Source organism: Oncorhynchus nerka, linkage group LG24 (genome assembly GCF_034236695.1).
Source record: "Oncorhynchus nerka isolate Pitt River linkage group LG24, Oner_Uvic_2.0, whole genome shotgun sequence".
NCBI classification, from domain to species: domain Eukaryota; kingdom Metazoa; phylum Chordata; class Actinopteri; order Salmoniformes; family Salmonidae; genus Oncorhynchus; species Oncorhynchus nerka.
Genome location: NC_088419.1, coordinates 13,518,085 through 13,538,499, shown reverse-complemented (window position 1 = coordinate 13,538,499; position 20,415 = coordinate 13,518,085). Strand labels below are relative to the sequence as shown.

The 20,415-nt window shown below is 41.9% G+C and overlaps 1 protein-coding gene across 2 annotated transcripts in view; it reads left to right on the top strand.

Moving 5' to 3' along the window:
• The window catches only part of LOC115107540 (serine/threonine-protein kinase PAK 6-like), a 47,072-nt gene extending 27,202 nt beyond the window's left edge, over positions 1–19,870 (top strand). For both annotated transcript variants that reach the window (XM_029630929.2, XM_065008639.1), the window contains exons 3-10: positions 2,536–2,775; positions 7,262–7,906; positions 8,071–8,550; positions 11,215–11,348; positions 11,896–12,022; positions 12,449–12,574; positions 18,061–18,195; positions 18,274–19,870. In XM_029630929.2, coding sequence (XP_029486789.1) covers positions 2,572–2,775; positions 7,262–7,906; positions 8,071–8,550; positions 11,215–11,348; positions 11,896–12,022; positions 12,449–12,574; positions 18,061–18,195; positions 18,274–18,441 — 2,019 coding nt within the window. In that variant the 5' untranslated portion in view covers positions 2,536–2,571 and the 3' untranslated portion in view covers positions 18,442–19,870. The remainder of the gene's footprint in view (positions 1–2,535; positions 2,776–7,261; positions 7,907–8,070; positions 8,551–11,214; positions 11,349–11,895; positions 12,023–12,448; positions 12,575–18,060; positions 18,196–18,273) is intronic.
• Positions 19,871–20,415: the final 545 nt, after the last annotated feature.

Genomic DNA, 20,415 nt, shown 5'->3' with positions numbered 1-20,415 from the left:
ATTTAAGGAAAGTATTGTGTAAACGTACCAAAAAAACTAAACTTCCTGAACAAAACGTTTCACTTTAATAGTGAAGGTGTAAACTTGGCAGTAGAAAACATAAACAGTATATTTGACCTCTCAGCTTTCCTATCAAATCTAAAAATAAAAAAAAAAAAAATGAACAACAATGACAAATGGTTTGATAAAGAATACAAAAACCTATGAAATAAATTGAGAAACCTATCCAACCGAAACCCAGAGACCCAGAAAACTTGAGCCTTCACTATGGTGAATCACTAAAACAATACAGAAATACACTACAGAAAAAGAAGGAACAGCACGTCAGATATCAGCTCAATGTAATTGAACAATCCATAGACTCTAACAAACAACAACACGAAGGGTTATCTATCCAACACGGAGATGTATGGATAAACCCCTTCTCCAATCTTTTATAACAAAGAACAAACAGCAAAAACAAAAACATCATACAAATCTTAGAATCAACTATTAAAGACTACAAGAACCCACTGGATTCTCGAGGTACGTTGAATAAACTACAGGACAAAATACAAACCCTCCAACCCCAAAAGGCCTGTGGAGTTGATGGTGTCCTAAATGAAAGGATAATGATTATACAGACCACAAATTCCAATTGGCTATACTTAAACTTTTTAACATCATCCTTAGCTCTGGCATCTTCCCCAATATTTGGAACCAAGGACTGATCACCCCAATCTACAACAAATTGGCGAGGGTACTGGAACAGTCTGCAGCACCCGGCCTCACCCTACTAGAATCTAAATTCAAATGTCTGCTGTTTGCTGATGAGCTGGTGCTTCTGTCCCTAACCAAGGAAGGCCTACATCACCTAGATATTCTGCACAGATTGTGTCAGACCAGGGCCCTAACAGTAATTCTCAGTAAGACAATAATAATGGTGTTCCAAAAAAGGTCCAGTTGCCAGGACCACAAATATAAATTCCATCTAGACACCGTTGCACTAGAGCACACAAAGAACAATACATACCCTGGCCTAAACATCAGCGCCACAGGTAACTTCCACAAAGCTGTGAGTGATCTGAGAGACAAGGCAAGAAGGGCCTTCTATGCCATCAAAAGGAACATAACATTCCACATACCAAATAGGATCTGGCTACTTGAATCAGTTATAGAACCCATTGTCCTTTCTGTTTGTGAGGTTTGGGGTCCGCTCACCAACCAAGAATTCACAAAATAAATACCAAATTTATTGGGATAAATACCAAATTGAGACTCTGCATGCAGAATTATGCACAAATATCCTCTATGTACAATGCAAAACACGAAATAATGCATGCAGAGGAGAATTAGGCCGGTACCTGCTAATTATCAAAATCCAGAAAAGAGCCGTTAAATTTTACAACCACCTTAAAGGACGTGATTCCCAAACCTGCCAATAACATAGCTATCACCTACAGAGAGATGAACCTGGAGAAGGGTCCCCGAACAAGCTGGTCCTGGGGCTCTGTTCACAAACACAAACAGACCCCACAGGACAGCAACACAATTCCACCCAACCAAATCAAGAGAAATCAAAAAGATAATTACTTGAAACATTGAAAATAATCATCCAAAAACAAAGCCAACTAGAATGCTATTTGGCCCTATTTATGTTTATTTATTTTCCCTGTTTAACTTGAACTATTTGCACATCATATGACATTTGAAATGTCTTTATTCTTTTGGAACTTTTGTGAGTGTAATGTTTAATGTACATTTTTTTCTTGTTTATTTCACTTTTGTTTATTATCTATTTCACTTTGGCAATGTTAACACGTTTACCATACCAATAAGAGGTGCGCGAGAGAGAAGAGCGAGTGAGGTGGGCAAGCGAGGTGGGAGTGAGAGAGGGTGAGAGAGGTGGGAGAGAGAGAGGCAGGAGAGAGGTGGGAGTGAGAGAGGGGAGAGAGAGGTGGGAGTGAGAGAGAGGTGGGAGAGAGAGAGGTGGGAGTGAGAGAAGGGCGAGAGAGGTGGGAGTGAGAGAAGGGCGAGAGAGGTGGGAGTGAGAGAGGTGGGAGAGAGAGAGGTGGGAGAAAGAGAAGGGCGAGTGAGGTGGGAGTGAGAGAGGGGAGAGAGAGGTGGGAGAGAGAGAGGTGGGAGAGAGAGAGGTGGGAGTGAGAGAAGGGCGAAAGAGGTGGGAGAGAGAGGTGGGAGAGAGAGAGGTGGGAGTGAGAGAGAGAGAAAGAAATATAGAGAGAGGAGGGAGAAAGAGATGGAGAGGGAGGGAGGGTGTCATTTCTGTGATGGCTTTGTCTATGCGTCCATATTGTGATTACCTTACCTCATTGAATGCAATGTATTCACTTAAGCATCAACCCTGTGACACGCGTCTTTTCCCATTGACTGCAACGTACCAGAGGGTATCTTACCCTGCATGTCTGCTTGAGCGTGTCACTACCGAAAGAGAGAGTGTGCGTCAGTGTGTGTGTGTTCTTGATATACTGCCACAATGGCTCTGGCTGAGAAGCTGTTGACGTTGTGTGGTAACAGGGTTCCCTTTGCTTTCCCCAGCCCTCCTCCATCCCGCCCCTCACCGGCTGTCTCGTCATGTTCCGGCGGAAAAAGAAGCGGAGGCCGGAGATCTCGGCGCCACAGGACTTTGAGCATCGGGTCCACACGTCATTCGACGCAGTGCAGGGGTGCTTCGTGGGCCTGCCGCCCCAGTGGCAGAGCGTCATTGACATCCTGAGGAGGCCAAAACCAGTGGTGGACCCGTCCCGGATCACCAATGTGGAGCTCAGGCCCAAGAAGGTACAGTGGGGTGCCTCAGGCCCTGTCATTGTAATCATTGTTGTTATTAGCATTATCATAATTATTATCATCATCATTATTATTATTATCGGTATCACTATTATGATTTTCATCGTTATTATCATTATCAGTATCATTATTGTCATTATTATTATCATCATTATCATTATTATTATTATCGGTGTCACTATTATTATTTTCATTATCGTTATTATCATTATCAGTATCATTATTATCATTATTGTCATTATTATTATAATCATTATTATAATCATTATTATTATCATTATTATTATCATTATTATTATCGTTATTATTATTATCATTATTATTATCATATTTTTATTATTATCATTATCATTAACAAATTAACTCTAAAGGCAGTGTTCTTTTTTCAACACTCGAAAGTGTTAATTTAACACTGGATTCAGAGGAACTAATATGGGCACTGAAAGTGTTACATTTAAACACCTTCAGAGTTAAATGTACGGAAGTGGATTTGCTGTTGTCAACTACTGTGCATTTGATGTTCAGTTTCACCCAATTCAAGTAAATAACAATCATGATATCTGCATGCTTGTTACGGTTTTCTTCCGTCGAAGGAGAGGAGGACCAAAATGCAGCGTGGTTATTTCGATTCATGTTTAATAAAAGAATAAACACGAACAATACAAAACAAGAAACGTGAAAACCTAAACAGCCTATCTGGTGCAAACAAACACTGAGACAGGAAAAATCACCCACGAAACACTCAAAGAATATGGCTGCCTAAATATGGTTCCGAATCAGAGACAACGATAAACACCTGCCTCTGATTGAGAACCACTCCAGACAGCCATAGACTATTCTAGACAACCCCACTATACCACAATCCCAATACCTACAAAAACCCCAAGACAAAACACACCACATAATAAACCCATGTCACACCCTGGCCTGACCAAAATAATAAAGAAAACACAAAATACTAAGACCAGGGCGTGACAATGCTTCTGTGTATTCAATGTGTTTCATGCAAATACTTTATTATACAGGATTCAGATAAACACCTGTGTGTCTTTATACGTGCTGTATATGAAAGTGTTGGTAAAAATACACACCTGTTTTAGTGACACCAGGACATGAATAGGACATACTGAATGACGGGTTTATTTGTTTTTTTAGTACACAGTTAGAGGAAGTGTTTGGTAAAGCGCTTTAATGAACTAACTTTTTTGTGATACTCTTTCGAGACAACATTCTCCCTATGTCAGTATGTTGATCTTTTAGGTCATATTTAATCCTGTGACAAAAAGAGAATCTTATCTTAGTTTACACCTTGCATGACACACGGACATGTCATCCATGGTGCGTTAACGTAAATGGCAACAACAACAGAAACCTGTGAGAAAAACCCTGAGGATAAAGGTTGGTTACCTCATGTGCCTGTTGTATCCTCACCACTTCCCCATGTATTGGCACAAATTACCCTTTTTACTGCACGTTTTGATTGATACATTGTCCTTGTGTTTAAAAAGTAACCTCACACCTAAAAAGTCCCTCAAGAAAAGAATACAATTGTTATGGGTATGTTCAAAATGTGAAAGTTGATCTGTTCAATCATTGCAAACAGGATGGTATACTAGAATGGTGTATACACAAACATGCTTTAGGGGGATATTGGTATTGAACAGATTGAATATAGCAAATAATGTAATGAGATGAAATTAAGTTAATAGATAGTAGGTAAGTACCAATACTTGCAGCATGTAAATTAATCAAGGAGCCCTTTTAACTCAACAACACACAAACTGATTTTGTGTCAGTCCTACACTTAACGTAACTCACTAATGAACGTATTCTTGCAAAAAAAATAATCTGTGCATTCAAACTAAGTGAAACTTGTTTGTGACTAACTAAACCAATATACTGTCAAAACTCAAAAACTTGATTCATTGTGTAATACTGCACAGATATGTTTAACTTTCTTTTTTTTTTTTAACTACCATGACCACACACACATCATTGACCAGTAGAGCACAGTTTAGGCCTACCGTAACCAACCTTTGTTCTTACCTTCTATTTGCCCTCATTTGTTTATGGAACCATTCCCAGCAATCTCAAGGCACTTTTATCAAGCTTTGTGTTGGGTGCAATTGTTTACACACAGGGCTCTATTTTCACGCACCATTTAGGCCTGACCTGGTTTCAAGGTACACAACAGGAGCAATGAAAATAGTTTCCGAGATACAGTGTCACACTCTTAGACCGCCTATATATTGTTAGTTTATAAAACACTCCATTTCAGACTGGAATTCTTCCTTTTAAATATATACTTAGGGTATTTTCACACGTTTTATTTAGCGAGGGAGTAAATCAGAGGGGATACAGGAGGGTGGGGGAAAACAGATTGAAGGGTTAGGAGTGGGAATTGAACCCCGGTCTCCGTTAGGGAGAGGATTATACATGTGTCTACACCAGGAGAGTTACCACTAGACCACGGGCTCTGCCAACTGGATTTTTACGTGCAGACTGGATGTCTATTGATATACTCGAGGAGGGGATTCAAAGAAGAGATAATGGTGATACTCTTGAAGTTAATTTTGCACTAAACTGTCGCACAGACTTTTAACACGAGCAGTGTTCAGTCATGCCTAGTAATTCATTAGCCGAGAGGCTGTCAAGAACATGCTCCTGACCCTGATAGCTAACCCATCATCATCATCATCTCTCTCCCTCTTTATTTTTCTCTCCTACTTTCTCGCTCTCTCTGCTGTTCATTAGAAAGATCATTCCTGTCATTGACTAAGGGACTGTACCTTATTTATAATGAGGGATACCTAAAGAAAAATGGCCTTCTGTGAAATGAAAATGGATGCCCCCCCCCCCCCTTCAGTGAAATGAAAATGGATGCCCCCCTTCAGTGAAATGAAAATGGATGCCCCCTTCAGTGAAATGAAAATGGATGCCCCCCTTCAGTGAAATGAAAATGGATGCCCCCCTTCAGTGGAATGAAAATGGATGCTCCCCTTCAGTGAAATGAAAATGGATGCCCCCCCCTTCAGTGAAATATATTTCTTACCCGACCCTCCCTGAACGCTTAAAAAAAACAAGTGAATCTCCCCTGTACCCCAAATAATAATACAATTATTACAATTCGAGCCCTGGTTTTAACTTAACACACCAAGCCCTTCACTGACACTGGGATATGCACAGTGACTGAAGGAATTGCCTGACAAAATCTATGGATAGTAGACTATAATTTAGTCTGTCAAACAGGTAGGCATACCTCTTATTTCTGCAATAGGAAGAAATAGGCTCTGACACAAAGCCCTCGTTGTTAGTAGCCTAAAGTAAAATTGAAATGAAAAGTGTTTAAATGAATTAGGCCTTCTCGAATTAGCCTACTTTCAGCACCCGTGCGCTGTGCATCTTTGCGGTTGCCGCTTCATAGTAATGTAAGTTAAGTAAATGACTGAAATATGGCTTATTGTGAGGCCAATAACTCTGATAAATAGCTTCATTATGGGTAATGAAACATAATGATTTTATTTAAATCAATTATAGCAGTAGCAAACTTACCTCCGGTCCTCCTTCTCATCTTCACACTCTCCCTCTCAAACTGGACAGGACATCAGTAGGCCTAGTCCGCATGCAGAGATAATGCTTTTTTTTGGACAAAATAAGACAATAATTTTTGGAAGAAGCCTTTGACTTGCCTCCTGAAGTGCCACTGTACACAGCACAGTCATTGATTAGGCAGCACAATAGGGTCTACATCAGCAAGAGCAGGGCAGGCCAGGGCCAAAGACTGGGAATGCCTATCCATGGCAGTGTCTAATGCAGTGTAGCCTAGTTTTATGTACACCATCTCAGCAGCGCAAAAACTTGGTAAGGAAGTTCATTTTCTTAGAAACATAGCTTTGCCCTGTGCTTCTCCCAGCATGCTCTTCATATAGCCTATAGTATAGGTTATGAATAATTTAATTAAGACTACACTAGGCACACTTGACATTGAGCACCCAGCAGCGAATCAGGGATGAGGGGCAGCATCATGCATACATTGAGATATTATAATTGAGATATTATGATTGAAATAAAAAAAGGTTGACCCTCCCCCATTTTCCTCCGGGTAACAATTGCATAAATTTAGACCGCTCCCTAAGTGGTCTGTCTTTGCAGTTAGTTAGTATTTTGAAATCTGGGGCCTGAGAGTTGAACTATGACCTCTGGGCGAGACCAGTGGTAAGAACACTTTGTGTACTGTAGGAGAGGTTGAAATATCCCTGACCTCTGACCTGAGGCAAATCTGTTTTGCACAGAGAGGGATAGGAATGGATAAAATCAGTATAGGTCGCTTTTTTACACAGCGCTTCTAAAGAGAATATTAACAATTTATATAATTTCTAATTATCAGCCAGAACATGAAATAGGGCCCTGGTTGTGCCTACCATGTTCCAGAACCAATATTGACTGTTTTTGTTCATGTCCAATTTCTCCCTTTCAGACCATTTGTAGGGGGAGTTTCATAGGACACGGAGACTACATCTCCCACGTCATCTCAGAGATGACTCGTCTTACCGTCACCAGTTCCAACTCGCTCCGGAAGAGCAGTCCTTCGGCGCGGCAACGGGCACGCTCCATGGGGCGTCTGGGCGAGCTCGTCGAAGGGGACACGTATCAGTATGAGGAGCTGGACCAAGAGAAGCGTCATAACGGCGGTAACAGCTACTGGCAGGTACAAAGCGAGAACGGCAGCCCCAAACTGGCTCTTAGGAAAACATCCACCCTCCAGCCCAATGGGGTACTGCCTCGGGCAAAGTCGACGCATGAGATGAGCACGACAGCTGGGGATAAACCTGCACCTCTGCCGAAGGGGCCAGTCCCCACGCCCCCTAGAGGAGGCGGCACAGGTCATTATACACGTAGCGAATGGTCCGGACTTATAAATCGGCCGGGACAACAGATGGGGATGCCGCAAAAGGGCAAGGTAGCCAATCAGAGGCCGGCATCCTGCTATAACCTGCAGACCCTGCAGACGCAGCAGCAGGTCAACATGAGGGTCAAGCCTGGGGTCAATCACCTGCCGGACCTTCTGACTTCCTCCAAGGATACTTCTCCTCAGAGACCCCACTCGTCCTGTGACCTGAAGGTAAGCCTCTTCCGTTTCCATTTAGCATTGATATGTTGACGCTGTGTCTTGTTGGAAGGAAACATTGTGGTCTGGTCAAGACTGGAGTTGCCTACACCTGTCATTGCAGATCACCTGTAATTCTAGTCTGTCGATGCTAAAATATCTTTCCTGTCATCTCCCAGATGAATTCATTAGGGCCCTCGGCCATGTCCTTACCCAATGGCACCAGCAGCCTGATCGCAGGCCGAGGGCGAACCCACAGACCCTCACGCTCCTCCTCCAGCTACACCATTGGATTGTTATCACCCATAGTTCAGGGGGCTACCATGCCCCTACTCCCCAAACAGGACAGCCCATTCCAGCCCCGGCCTTCTCCCACGGGCTCCCCGGCCACCAGCTCAACAGGAACGGCCCAGCAGCAACAGCCCAAGCTCGGGCCAGAGTCTGAGCCGGCCAAAGTGACCCATGAGCAGTTCAAGGCGGCCCTGCAGATGGTAGTGGACAAGGGAGACCCGCGCACCTCCCTGGAGAACTTTGTGAAGATCGGGGAGGGCTCCACGGGGGTCGTGTGCATTGCCCGCGAGAGGCATAGCGGTCGGCAGGTGGCGGTGAAGATGATGGATCTCCGTAAGCAGCAGCGCAGAGAGCTGCTCTTTAACGAGGTATGCAGTATGTTAATGGGAGGTAAACGGTCAGAATTGGACTGTAAGAAAGGCTAAACTATGTTAGTACATCATTAGGTTGTGGGTTCCTATCTGGCCTGAAGGACTAAAACAAGATATGAAACAGCATGCCTCCATTAATGGTTTAGGACAGAACAGAGGACTTTATTGTATCGTGAGTTGCACTTAATGACATGTAAAACTCACTACACAACAGTTTCTTGGAATTTGAGCATTCTGTTCAATGAATAAATGCATGTCTAGTCTGAAAGGTAGATAGACACGGACTTTCTCCCAATGAGCTTGAAAAGCTACCTTTAGATATCATCTGTCTGTCAAGATTGCTTATCTACATGGATAGATTGCCTATCTAAATGGATAGATTACTTACAGTTGAAGTCGGAAGTTTATATACACCTTAGCCAAATACATTTAAACTCAGTTTTTCACAATTCCTGACATTTAATCCTAGTAAAAATTCACTGTCTTAGGTTATTTAGGATCACCACTTTGTTTTAAGAATGTGAAATGTCAGAATAATAGAAGAGAGAATTATTTATTTCAGCTTTTATTTCTTTCATCACATTCCCAATGGGTCAGAAGTTTACATACACTCAATTAGTATTTGGTAGCATTGCCTTTAAATTGTTTCACTTGGGTGAAACGTTTCGGGTAGCCTTCCACAAGCTTCCCACAATAAGTTGAGTGAATTTTGGCCCATTCCTCCTGACAGAGCTGGTGTAACTGAGTCAGGTTTGTAGGCCTCCTTGCTCGCACATGCTTTTTCAGTTCTGCCAACAAATTTTCTACAGGATTGAGGTCAGACCTTTGTGTTGGCCACTCCAATACCTTGACTTTGTTGTCCTTAAGCCATTTTGCCACAACTTTGGAAGTATGCTTGGGGCCATTGTCCATTTGGAAGACCCATTTGCGACTAAGCTTTAACTTCCTGACTGACATCTTCAGATCTTGCTTCAATATATCCACGTAATTTTCCTCCCTCCTGATGCCATCTATTTTGTTAAGCGCACCAGTCCCTCATTCAGCAAAGCCGCCCCACAACATGATGCTGCCACCCCAGTGCTTCACGACTGGGATGGTGTTCTTCAGGTTGCAAGCCTCATTTTTCAACCACTCCACAAATTTCTTCTTAACAAACTATAGTTTTGGCAAGTCGGTTAGGACATCCACTTTGTGCATGATACAAGTCATTTTTCCAACAATTGTTTACAGACAGATTATTTCACTTATAATTCACTGTATCACAATTCCAGTGGGTCAGAAGTTGACCTACACTAAGTTGACTGTGCCTTTAAAGCTAATTGACATAATTTGAGTCAATTGGAGGTGTACCTGTGGATGTATTTCAAGGCCTACCTTCAAACTCAGTGCCTCTTTGCTTGACATCATGGGAAAATCAAGAGAAATCAGCCAAGACCTCAGAAAAAAAATGTAGACCTCCACAAGTCTGGTTCAGCATTTTCCAAACGCCTGAAGGTACCACATTCATCTGTACAAACAATAGTATGCAAGTATAAACACCATGGGACCACGCAGCTGTCATACAACTCAGGAAGTAGACGCGTTCTGTCTCCTAGAGATTAATGTACTTTGATGCGAAAAGTGCAAATCAATCCCAGAACTACAGCAAAGGACCTTGTGAAGATGCTGGAGGAAACAGTTACAAAAGTATCCATATCCACAGTAAAGCTCAGCAAGGAAGAAGCCACTGTCGCAAAACTGCCATAAAAAAGCCAGACTACGGTTTGCAACAGCACATGGGGACAAAGATCATACTTTTTGGAGAAATGTTTTCTGGTCTGATGAAACAAAAATAGAACATTTTGGCCATAATGACCATTGTTATGTTTGGAGGAAAAAGGGGGAGGCTTGCAAGCCAAAGAACATCATCCCAACCATGAAGCACGGGGGTGGCAGCATCATGTTGTGGGGGTGCTTTGCTGCAGGAGGGACTGGTGCACCTCACAAAATAGATGGCATCATGAGGAGGAAAATTATGTGGAAATATTGAAGCAACATCTCAAGACATCAGTCAGGAAGTTAAAGCTTGGTCGCAAATGGGTCTTCCAAATGGACAATGACACCAAGCATACTTCCAAAGTTGCGGCAAAATGGCATAAGGACAACAAAGTCAAGGTATTGGAGTGGCCATCACAAAGGCCTGACCTCTTTCCTATAGAAAATCTGTTGGCAGAACTGAAAAAGTGTGTGCGAGCAAGGAGGCCTATAAACCTGACTCAGTTACACCAGCTCTGTCAGGAGGAATGGGCCAAAATTCACCCAACTTATTGTGTGAAGGTTGTGGAAGGATACCTGAAACGTTTGACCCAAGTTAAACAATTTAAAGGCAATGCTACCAAATACTAACTGAGTGTATGTAAACTTCTAACCCACTGGGAATGCGATGAAAGAAATAAAAGCTGAAATAAATCATTCTCTCATCTATTATTCATCACATTCTTAAAATAAAGTGGTGATCCTAACTGATCTAATACAGGGAATTTTTACTAGTATTAAATGTCAGGAATTGTGAAAAACTGAGTTTAAATGTATTTGGCTAAGGTGTTTGTAATGTTCCGACTTCAACTGTATAGACATAATAGCCCTCTAAGCAACTCTTGTCATGTACATTTGTAACCATAGGTGGTGATCATGAGGGACTACCGGCACAACAACGTTGTGGAGATGTACAGGAGTGCCCTGGTGGAAGAGGAGCTGTGGGTTATCATGGAGTACCTGCAGGGTGGCGCTCTAACCAACGTCGTGTCTGAAACCAGGTAAAGGGTCTGTCAATAAGAGGAGCAATGTTGTGAAGCTTAAAACACAGAATACTTCCTAGCAACAGTGATGTTCATTAATCATATTATATATATTAATAATAATTTTCAGAATGCCATGACAATATACACAAACCAAACCCTTTGGGTAGAATGAGATGAGTAATAGTTTGCTTTGGGAAAATCCCATTTGGTCAAGAAGTTATGTCAAGTAACTGTATTGCCACCTACTCCTGCATACTTTCTTTTGTGTTAAAGGAGAAATGTAATTGTTATAATTGCCAAAATAAAGGAGGGTCTAACAATAACACAAGTTGGCACGTGTTGCAACAAGATTCCTCTGTAATTCCCTACTACGTTTTGGTCCACTGGAGAACAGTACAATGTTGATCTGACATAACAAAAGGAGAGAACGATTCACATGATGCTAATGCTAACATGATTAACCTGATGGATGTTGTGTCAAAGACAAAAAACTACAATTTTATATCAAAGGCTGACTAGAATGTTGGATAACAAGTTTAAGTTGCATGTCATTTCATACCAGGCTGAATGAAGAGCAGATAGCCACCGTGTGCGAGGCTGTGCTACAGGCGTTAGCCTATCTCCATTCCCAGGGAGTTATCCACCGTGACATCAAGAGTGACTCTATACTGCTCACGCTGGATGGGAGGGTAAGTGCGGCCACATCCAGAAATAATTTATACCCGGTCTCTATCCTCAGAACACCTTACAAAATATTGCGCTAGCTAACTGTATGCACTCCTGGAGGCAGGAGTGGCCGGGTTTGAACTAACAAAATTAGGGCAGAAACCGTTTCCAAAAGCCCTTACCCAGCACCTCTACCTATCCATCCCCTAATTACCAACCCACCCCTACAGATAAACCTCTAGAACTCTCAATCACTGAAGACCAAATCTTAAATTGTGATAATGCAAATTGTATTGATATCAATGGCATAAAGTTCAAGCTAAAGCTAAATTTAAAGCTAAGATGAGCATGTTGGAATTTGGCCCTTTCAGTCATTTGTAATGTATCCAATAATTTTGATGGCCTTTTATTCATTTATTTTGTATTTTTTTATTGTATTATTTTCCTAGATCAAGCTGTCAGACTTTGGATTCTGTGCTCAGATCAGCAAAGACATCCCCAAAAGGAAGTCCTTGGTTGGAACACCGTACTGGATGGCTCCAGAAGTTGTGTCAAAGACGCCATATGGAACTCAGGTAACAGAACAACCAACCAACCAAAACTGTGTTTGTTTGACTGCTAGAAGGTTGTCTCATTCTACAATATGAACAGAGTATCTGAAACACTGATGTGTCCCTCAAACACATCCAGTGACCTCCACAAGTTTAGGGACAGTGACAATTGTGTTGTTGTTTTGGCAGCTTTAATTGAAGGATATTGTGATCCATATCGGGTGAACCGTTTAGAAATTACAGCACTTTTTTGTACATGATCCCCCCATTTTAGGGGACCAAATGTTCCTAGTACACAATGATCACATAGAGCTTGTGACTCTACAAACTTGTTGGATGCATTTGCTGTTTTTTAGGTTGTGTTTCAGATGATTTTTTGCACAATAGAAATGAATGGTGCAGCGGTCTAAGGCACTACAGACCCTGCTTTGATTGCAGGCTGTATCACAACCGGCCGTGATTGGGAGTCCCATAGGGCGGCGCACAATTGGCTCAGCGTCGTTAGGGTTTGGCCGGGGTAGGCTGTCATTGTAAATAAGAATTTGTTCTTAACTGACTTGCCTAATTAAATAAAGGTTCAATTTAAAAAATGTAAAAACATAAGTGAATTTGTTCCGATACTTTTGGGGGACTGTATACAACAACAACAAAAAATCTAAACTGTTCACCCGAAATGGGTAAAAATACCCTCATATTAAATATGACAGTCTGCACTTTAACCTCATAGTCATTGTATAATTTAAAATCTAAAGTGCTGCGGTACAGGGCCAAAACAACCAAAAATGTGTCACTGTCCCAATATTTTTGGAGCTCACTGTATGTTTTGACCTTATTGTTTTGCACATTGTGTTTAATTCACACACACACACACACACACACACACACACACACACACACACACACACACACACACACACACACACACACACACACACACACACACACACACACACACACACACACACACACACACACACACATGATCCTGTTACTGTTGCCTACACCTCTCCTTCACCACTTCAGGCCGGATACTCCTTGCACTAGATAATACTGCCTAAAACAGACAGGCAGGATTATCTGTTACCCACCGAGGTATTTTCTTATCGGGATTCAACAGAGATGGAGGGACCTTTTTCCATTTACATTACATTTACATTTAAGTCATTTAGCAGACGCTCTTATCCAGAGCGACTTACAAATTTAGGAACTGCTTTGTTGCGTTGTTTACAGGTGATGAACAAGAATAGCCCCCAAAAGACAGAACACACAATGAAAGACTGTAGTACCATAGTTACTACACTACGTAGATTTTTTAAAATACAAAACAAAAGAAATGTAGATATTAGAATTTATGGTTTAGAGAGCTTACTGTGCTGTGAACCTATACAATTTACCCGTTTCTTAAAGAGCAAAGACAAACAAAAAAAATGAAAAAGAGCAAGAGGATAATATCACCTGGAGGACAAACAGTAATATTCACTGAATAGACATTTGTTGGAACTCCAGAAGAGCAGGAAAAGGGCTGATAGTGTATAAAGGTTTTTTTTCTTCTTTTAACTTTAACTCAAGCTGTATTAAATACAGGCTTTGTACAGGACAATTGCACTTCACCAAAACAGAAATATACAAACAAGGAAATTACAGCCCAAAATAGTTGTTTTAACTGATTAAAAAAAGAAAAGAAAACCTAAAACATAACTACAGAGTCCCAACAGGTTAAGGGTGGGATTGAAAATAAAGGTGAGACAAAAATGGAGGGGATCCTGAACTCCAGAGCTGACTGGTGCTGCTCTATCTGGGGTGTAGGGGTGTGTGTGCGCATCTCCTCCTCCTCCTCCCATCATATTCCCTTCTTACAAATGGAACGCTCAGAATGGTGGGGAGACAAGCTGCTGAATGGAGCTGCTGTGATTCTTGGGGGTAGAGGTTTGTAAACTCTGTGCTGTGTTAGTGGTAGGGGTTGTGTTACCACATGTCGTCTGTCGATGCGGAGTCCTTGAAGGAAGGAAAAACCCATCAGATACTGGATCAACATCCAAGGGGTCTCTATTTCAACTCCTGGAGATGTGCTGATCTTTGCACCCAAGAGGATAATTTTGTCCTAAACTAGTTACGAACTTGGACAGGCATCCAGAAAATAATTTAGGCATGAGCAAAGCTTTCTGGGAATTGAGATTGAGATCCCTGGTATAAACAGCAATTTCTTGAAGTCTTCCCTTTTGCCTAAATTTCTTATAGAATTTTATTTATGGTTAGTTTGAATAGAACATTTCACTAACAACAAGTTGTAGGAGTGAGTAGTCATGAAAATGTTTAGATATGAATTCTGCATTTTTCACTCTGAAAGAAAAAGATAAGAAAAACATTGCTGTGTTTTGTAAAAAGATCTAATTTCTGCTCGACGTCAGACAAATTTTGTGCTTCAGTTGCACATCTCCACTCGGAAGAGAAATCTTTCCTCTGGCCTTCAGACCAATCAAATTCCTGCATTCAAGAACAGCATTTGATCAGCAGACAGCAAGCCGACTGATGGCAGTGGGGAATAATGGTTACTTTTAGCTGGTCGTTTTGGCAAAACATTAGGAAATGTAGCTGGCTAGCTTTCTATGGTAAACATAAGAAATCTAATAGCCATGCATTGTCTTTGTAAAAAATACCTTGCTTTTTCATTGTGTCTAAGTTAAACGTTTGTTTGTCTGCTAGCCAAATATTGTTGCACTTCTGTTGTCATCGGATGAAAACAAAGCCATTTTCGGACTAATGTTTTGCATTACTTTATTTTGTGTGATGAAAAACTAGTTGCACGCCACTTATCACCCAATTTATAGCAACAAAAAGTGTTGCCTTTCAATATAAAATGCAGGAGAAATGGTTTGATGGTCTATGTTTGGTCTATGTTTTGAAAATGCAGATCTCTGCATGCTCATGCGACCCCTGTATAAACAGATCCACAAAATAACCATTTCCTTTTCAAGCAAAAAGCTTATTTGATCATGACAGTACCCAACCAGTAATAGAAACCCTAAATCAATCTGGAGGCTAGCTAAATACTGATTCACCTAGTTAATCAAGCACGACAAATGTGATTGCAAGTGCTGGTTGAGTTTCATAGACCTAGGTTAGGCCTAGTCTTAACATTATCTTAATTGAAAATACAATTTAGTAAACTGTTTCATGGGCATGGCTGACCTCTGCTAGATATGTACACTGGCTAAGTTCCATAAAAAAGTTTGAGTTACAGTACAGAACCTGTTGTCGAGAAGAACATTGGCTGTGTTCATGCAATCTCATCTGCTCAATACAGTATAAAGCATTTTGGTATCTTTACATCAAAGGCTGCAGTGTCAATTCAGAAGTGAACTAAACAATACGCATGAAACAGCTGTTAACTGTGGGAAGAACTAAATGCATTCTGGGATGTTATGGTAACGAGCTAAATGGATTACAGGTCAAATAGAAAGTGGATTACAAACAAGGATTATATACAGTTGAAGTTGGAAGTTCACATTTTAGCCAAATACATTTCAACTCAGTTTCACAATTCCTGACATTTAATCCAAGTAAAAATTCCCTGTTTTAGGTCAGTTAGGATCATCACCTTATTTTAAGAATGTGAAATGTAGAATAATAGTAGAGAAATTTCTTTCAGCTTTTATTTCTTTCATCACATTCTCAGTGGGTCAGACGTTTACATGCACGCAATTAGTATTTGGTAGCATTGCCTTTAAATTGTATAACTTGGGTCAAACAGTTCGGGTAGCCTTCCACAAGCTTCTCACAATAATTTAGGTGCATTTTGGCCTATTCCTCAGGAAGGAGCTGGTGTAACTGAGTCAGGTTTGTAGGCCTCCTTACTCACACATGCTTTTTCAGTTCTGCCCACAAATGTTCTATAGGATTGAGGTCAGGGCTTTGTGATGGCCACTCCAATACCTTGACATTGTGGTCCTTACGCCATTTTGCACAACTTTGGAAGTATGCTTGGGGTCTATCCTTAAGTGTGTGTTTGATGTGAGAGAAAGACAGTGTGTGTACTGTCACTGAATGTGTGTGATGTTCAATGAATGCTTGTACAGGATATGACATGGATGAACATGCCGTTTCTATGGGTGTGCGTGTCAGTGGCGATGAGTGCCGTTTAAAATGAGTGAGGAGGATTTTTTTTTTCATGAGCATTGCCTATTACAGCATATTGGATGACTGTCATTCACATTCCATTAACCCAGTTCAATGAAACATCGATAGGTTTAGGCTACTACATGATACTCTAATGTTCCCTGTAGCCATCATGAGGTTGCTTCAACATAGCCTATGAATTAAAGTTTACAACGCAGTTGCACACAGGTCGAGAGACGCATCTAGCTGATATAGGATGTAATCATTAGTCCAACAGTCGCAAACGAGAGTTTCTATTGGACAAATTCAAGTATGTTTATCCCCGTTTTGTTCCATTTGTTTCCGTTTAAGAAACGTTTTTCAACAGAATCCGCGGAATGAATACACCCCTGACCACTCGTAAACACAGCCACTTTGTATTCCTTCTCGCATCCATGCGGTCACCTCTCACCGCTCCCCTTCGCTTGAGGACTTCAATGCACAACACATCAGCTATATGTGACCAGGCAACAAAAAAAAACTTTCCAAGCCAAACCGCTACACACAGCCTACATCGTTGTCACCATATTAGATAAAGTAACGTCATAATCAGCATAGCTAATAGAACTAATGCGTTAGTAAACCCACTACAATCCTGCAGTAACCTTACAGTGTACAGTCAGTAAGCAGTTTAGCAGTTACACCGGTGGGCCACGGTGGCAATAGATTAATAAAACCAAAAGCTTAACTTGACTTGGAAGAGTTCCAGTGTTGTGTTGACTAGTCATAGCCAGATAGCTAACATAGCATCCCTGTGTTTGAGCAGGGTGTTTCAGTCAGCTACACTAGCTATCTGCATTTGCTAGCTAAGAAAGTGTCTTTTTTTCAGTTTCAATCTGTTTCTATATATATATTTCTCTCTTGCATCTCCTTCATTTTGGAAGAAATTAATTTGTTCAAAATGGTTCAACTATTGTCTTTCTCTCTCTGAGTCAACTACCCACCACATGAGAACCATGAGTCTCCTAGGTTTTGTATTGAAGTCAATATACCCAGAGGAGGACAGATGCTAGATGTCCTCTGGCTACACCATGGTGCTACTCTACAGAGTGCTGTTGAGACTACTGTAGACCTTCTTTGCAAAATATAATAACTGTATCAATCATTTGAAGACTTGATCATATTTAGTATAGTTTTATCAAAAAATGATTACTTTTTAAACGTTTTACCATTTTTATTTTTATTAAATTAACTGAGGAGGATGGTCCTCCCCTTCCTCCTCTGAGGAGCCTCCACTGGTGTGTGTTTATGTTCCTGTGTCAGTCAGGTGGATGGAAGGTCTCTGGATATGCTGTTAGAGGGTACGTGAGGCTCTGTGTGTGTTAATTATTGTAAATGTCTCTGATGTCTGGCAGGTGGATGTGTGGTCCCTGGGTATCATGGTGGTAGAGATGGTGGATGGAGAGCCTCCATACTTCAGCGACACACCAGTGGCAGCTATGAAGAAACTGAGGGACGAGCCGCCACCCACAGTCAGGAACACACAGAAGGTGAAATAGATATAGATACATACCACACACACACACTCACACTAACACACTACTCACACCCCATCTCTCTCTCTGTAGATCTCCCCTGTGTTGAAGGACTTCCTGGATCGTATGCTAACACGGGACCCCCAGGAGCGGGCTACCGCTAGCGACCTGCTGGAGCACCCCTTCCTGCTGCAGTGTGGCTCGCGGCAGTGCCTGGTGCCCCTAGTGGAACGATACCGTAAACGCATGTCCCGCTGCTGACTCGCCCAAACACACAGGATCCATGGTGGCCGAAGAATGGGCTGATCCCCTGACGTCTGACCCTGGGTTAACAGGCGAACTTTCGCTCCATCCACCGCATTTGTATTGAGTCTCAATGCCCATTACAGGAAGTGGATTTACTGTCACTTGGTGTGTGGATGGATAGATATGGAGTCGATCAGAAACGCCTCTCTCTCTTTATCTTGTCCCTTTTTATCTGCTCCTTTTCTCTGGAATCCCTTCAGATCCACAGGAGCGTCCTTGCTCCCTTGTTGGGCAGTGTAGGGCAGGATGGAATTGGATATCTGAGTTTAAGGATTTGTTAATTAATTCTATGCAAAAAAGTGCAACAAGCCCCAATGCAGAATTGCAGTGACCTGAACCTTCTGTACTGATCATCTCCACCATCGCTGTCCAATTTGTCCGACTGACTTTGAAATGTAACAATTACGACTGACTTTGGTACTATACTTGTTTGGTAATTCGTTCTGTAAAACAAATGAATGACCAGACCCTTTCTACCAGATCACATAGTGGTACCCCTGGACTTGATCAGGGGATGATCTATAAAGTTGTCCCAAGCAGAAGCTTTGTTTTGGTATTGCTGGAGAAACATGTTTTTATAGAATTTCTAAATGGATAAAGTATTTCGGGATATTGCAGATATGAATGTGAGTAGTATAGTAAAGAGTAAGACTATACTGAGTATAGTCAATGTTCTATTGTGGGACAGGTATACCTGGGAAAACACTATTTTAATCAGAACCGGTCACCTGTATTTAAAGTATAAAAAGGGATCCGCCATACTTTGGTTAAACATGTTTTTGACAAAATAGGCATGCAATATATTGAAAAGAAATAAAATGCGGACATGAGGTAGTTCAAAATCTCAAGACCGGATTGTTTTGTAGCCTACTGCTGTACCCCTGTTAGCTGACTAGCCTTCTGATGTACCCCTGTTAGCTAACTAGCCTACTGATGTACCCCTGTTAGCTGACTAGCCTACTGATGTACCCCTGTTAGCTGACTAGCCTACTGATGTACCCCTGTTAGCTGACTAGCCTACTGATGTACCCCTGTTAGCTGACTAGGCCACTGATGTACCCCTGTTAGCTGACTAGCCTACTGATTTACCCCTGTTAGCTGACTAGCCTACTGATGTACCCCTGTTAGCTGACTAGGCTACTGATGTACCCCTGTTAGCTGGCTATTCTACTGGTGTACCCCTGTTAGCTGACTAGGCTACTGATGTACCCCTGTTAGCTGACTAGGCTACTGATGTACCCCTGTTAGCTGACTAGCCTACTGATGTACCCCTGTTAGCTGAATAGGCTACTGATGTACCCCTGTTAGCTGACTAGCCTACTGATGTACCCCTGTTAGCTGACTAGCCTACTGATGTACCCCTGTTAGCTGACTAGGCTACTGATGTACCCCAGCTGACTAGGCTACTGATGTACCCCTGTTAGCTGACTAGCCTACTGATGTACCCCTGTTAGCTGAGCCTACTGATATACCCGTTAGCTGACTAGCCTACTGATGTACCCCTGTTAGCTGACTAGCCTACTGATGTACCCCTGTTAGCTGACTAGCCTACTGATGTACCCCTGTTAGCTGACTAGCCTACTGATGTACCCCTGTTAGCTGACTAGGCTACTGATGTACCCCTGTTAGCTGACTAGGCTACTGATGTACCCCTGTTAGCTGACTCTGATGTACCCCTGTTAGCTGACTAGCCTACTGATGTACCCCTGTTAGCTGACTAGCCACTGATGTACCCCTGTTAGCTGACTAGGCTACTGATGTACCCCTGTTAGCTGACTAGCCTACTGATGTACCCCTGTTAGCTGGCTATTCTACTGGTGTACCCCTGTTAGCTGACTAGGCTACTGATGTACCCCTGTTAGCTGACTAGGCTACTGATGTACCCCTGTTAGCTGACTAGCCTACTGATGTACCCCTGTTAGCTGACTA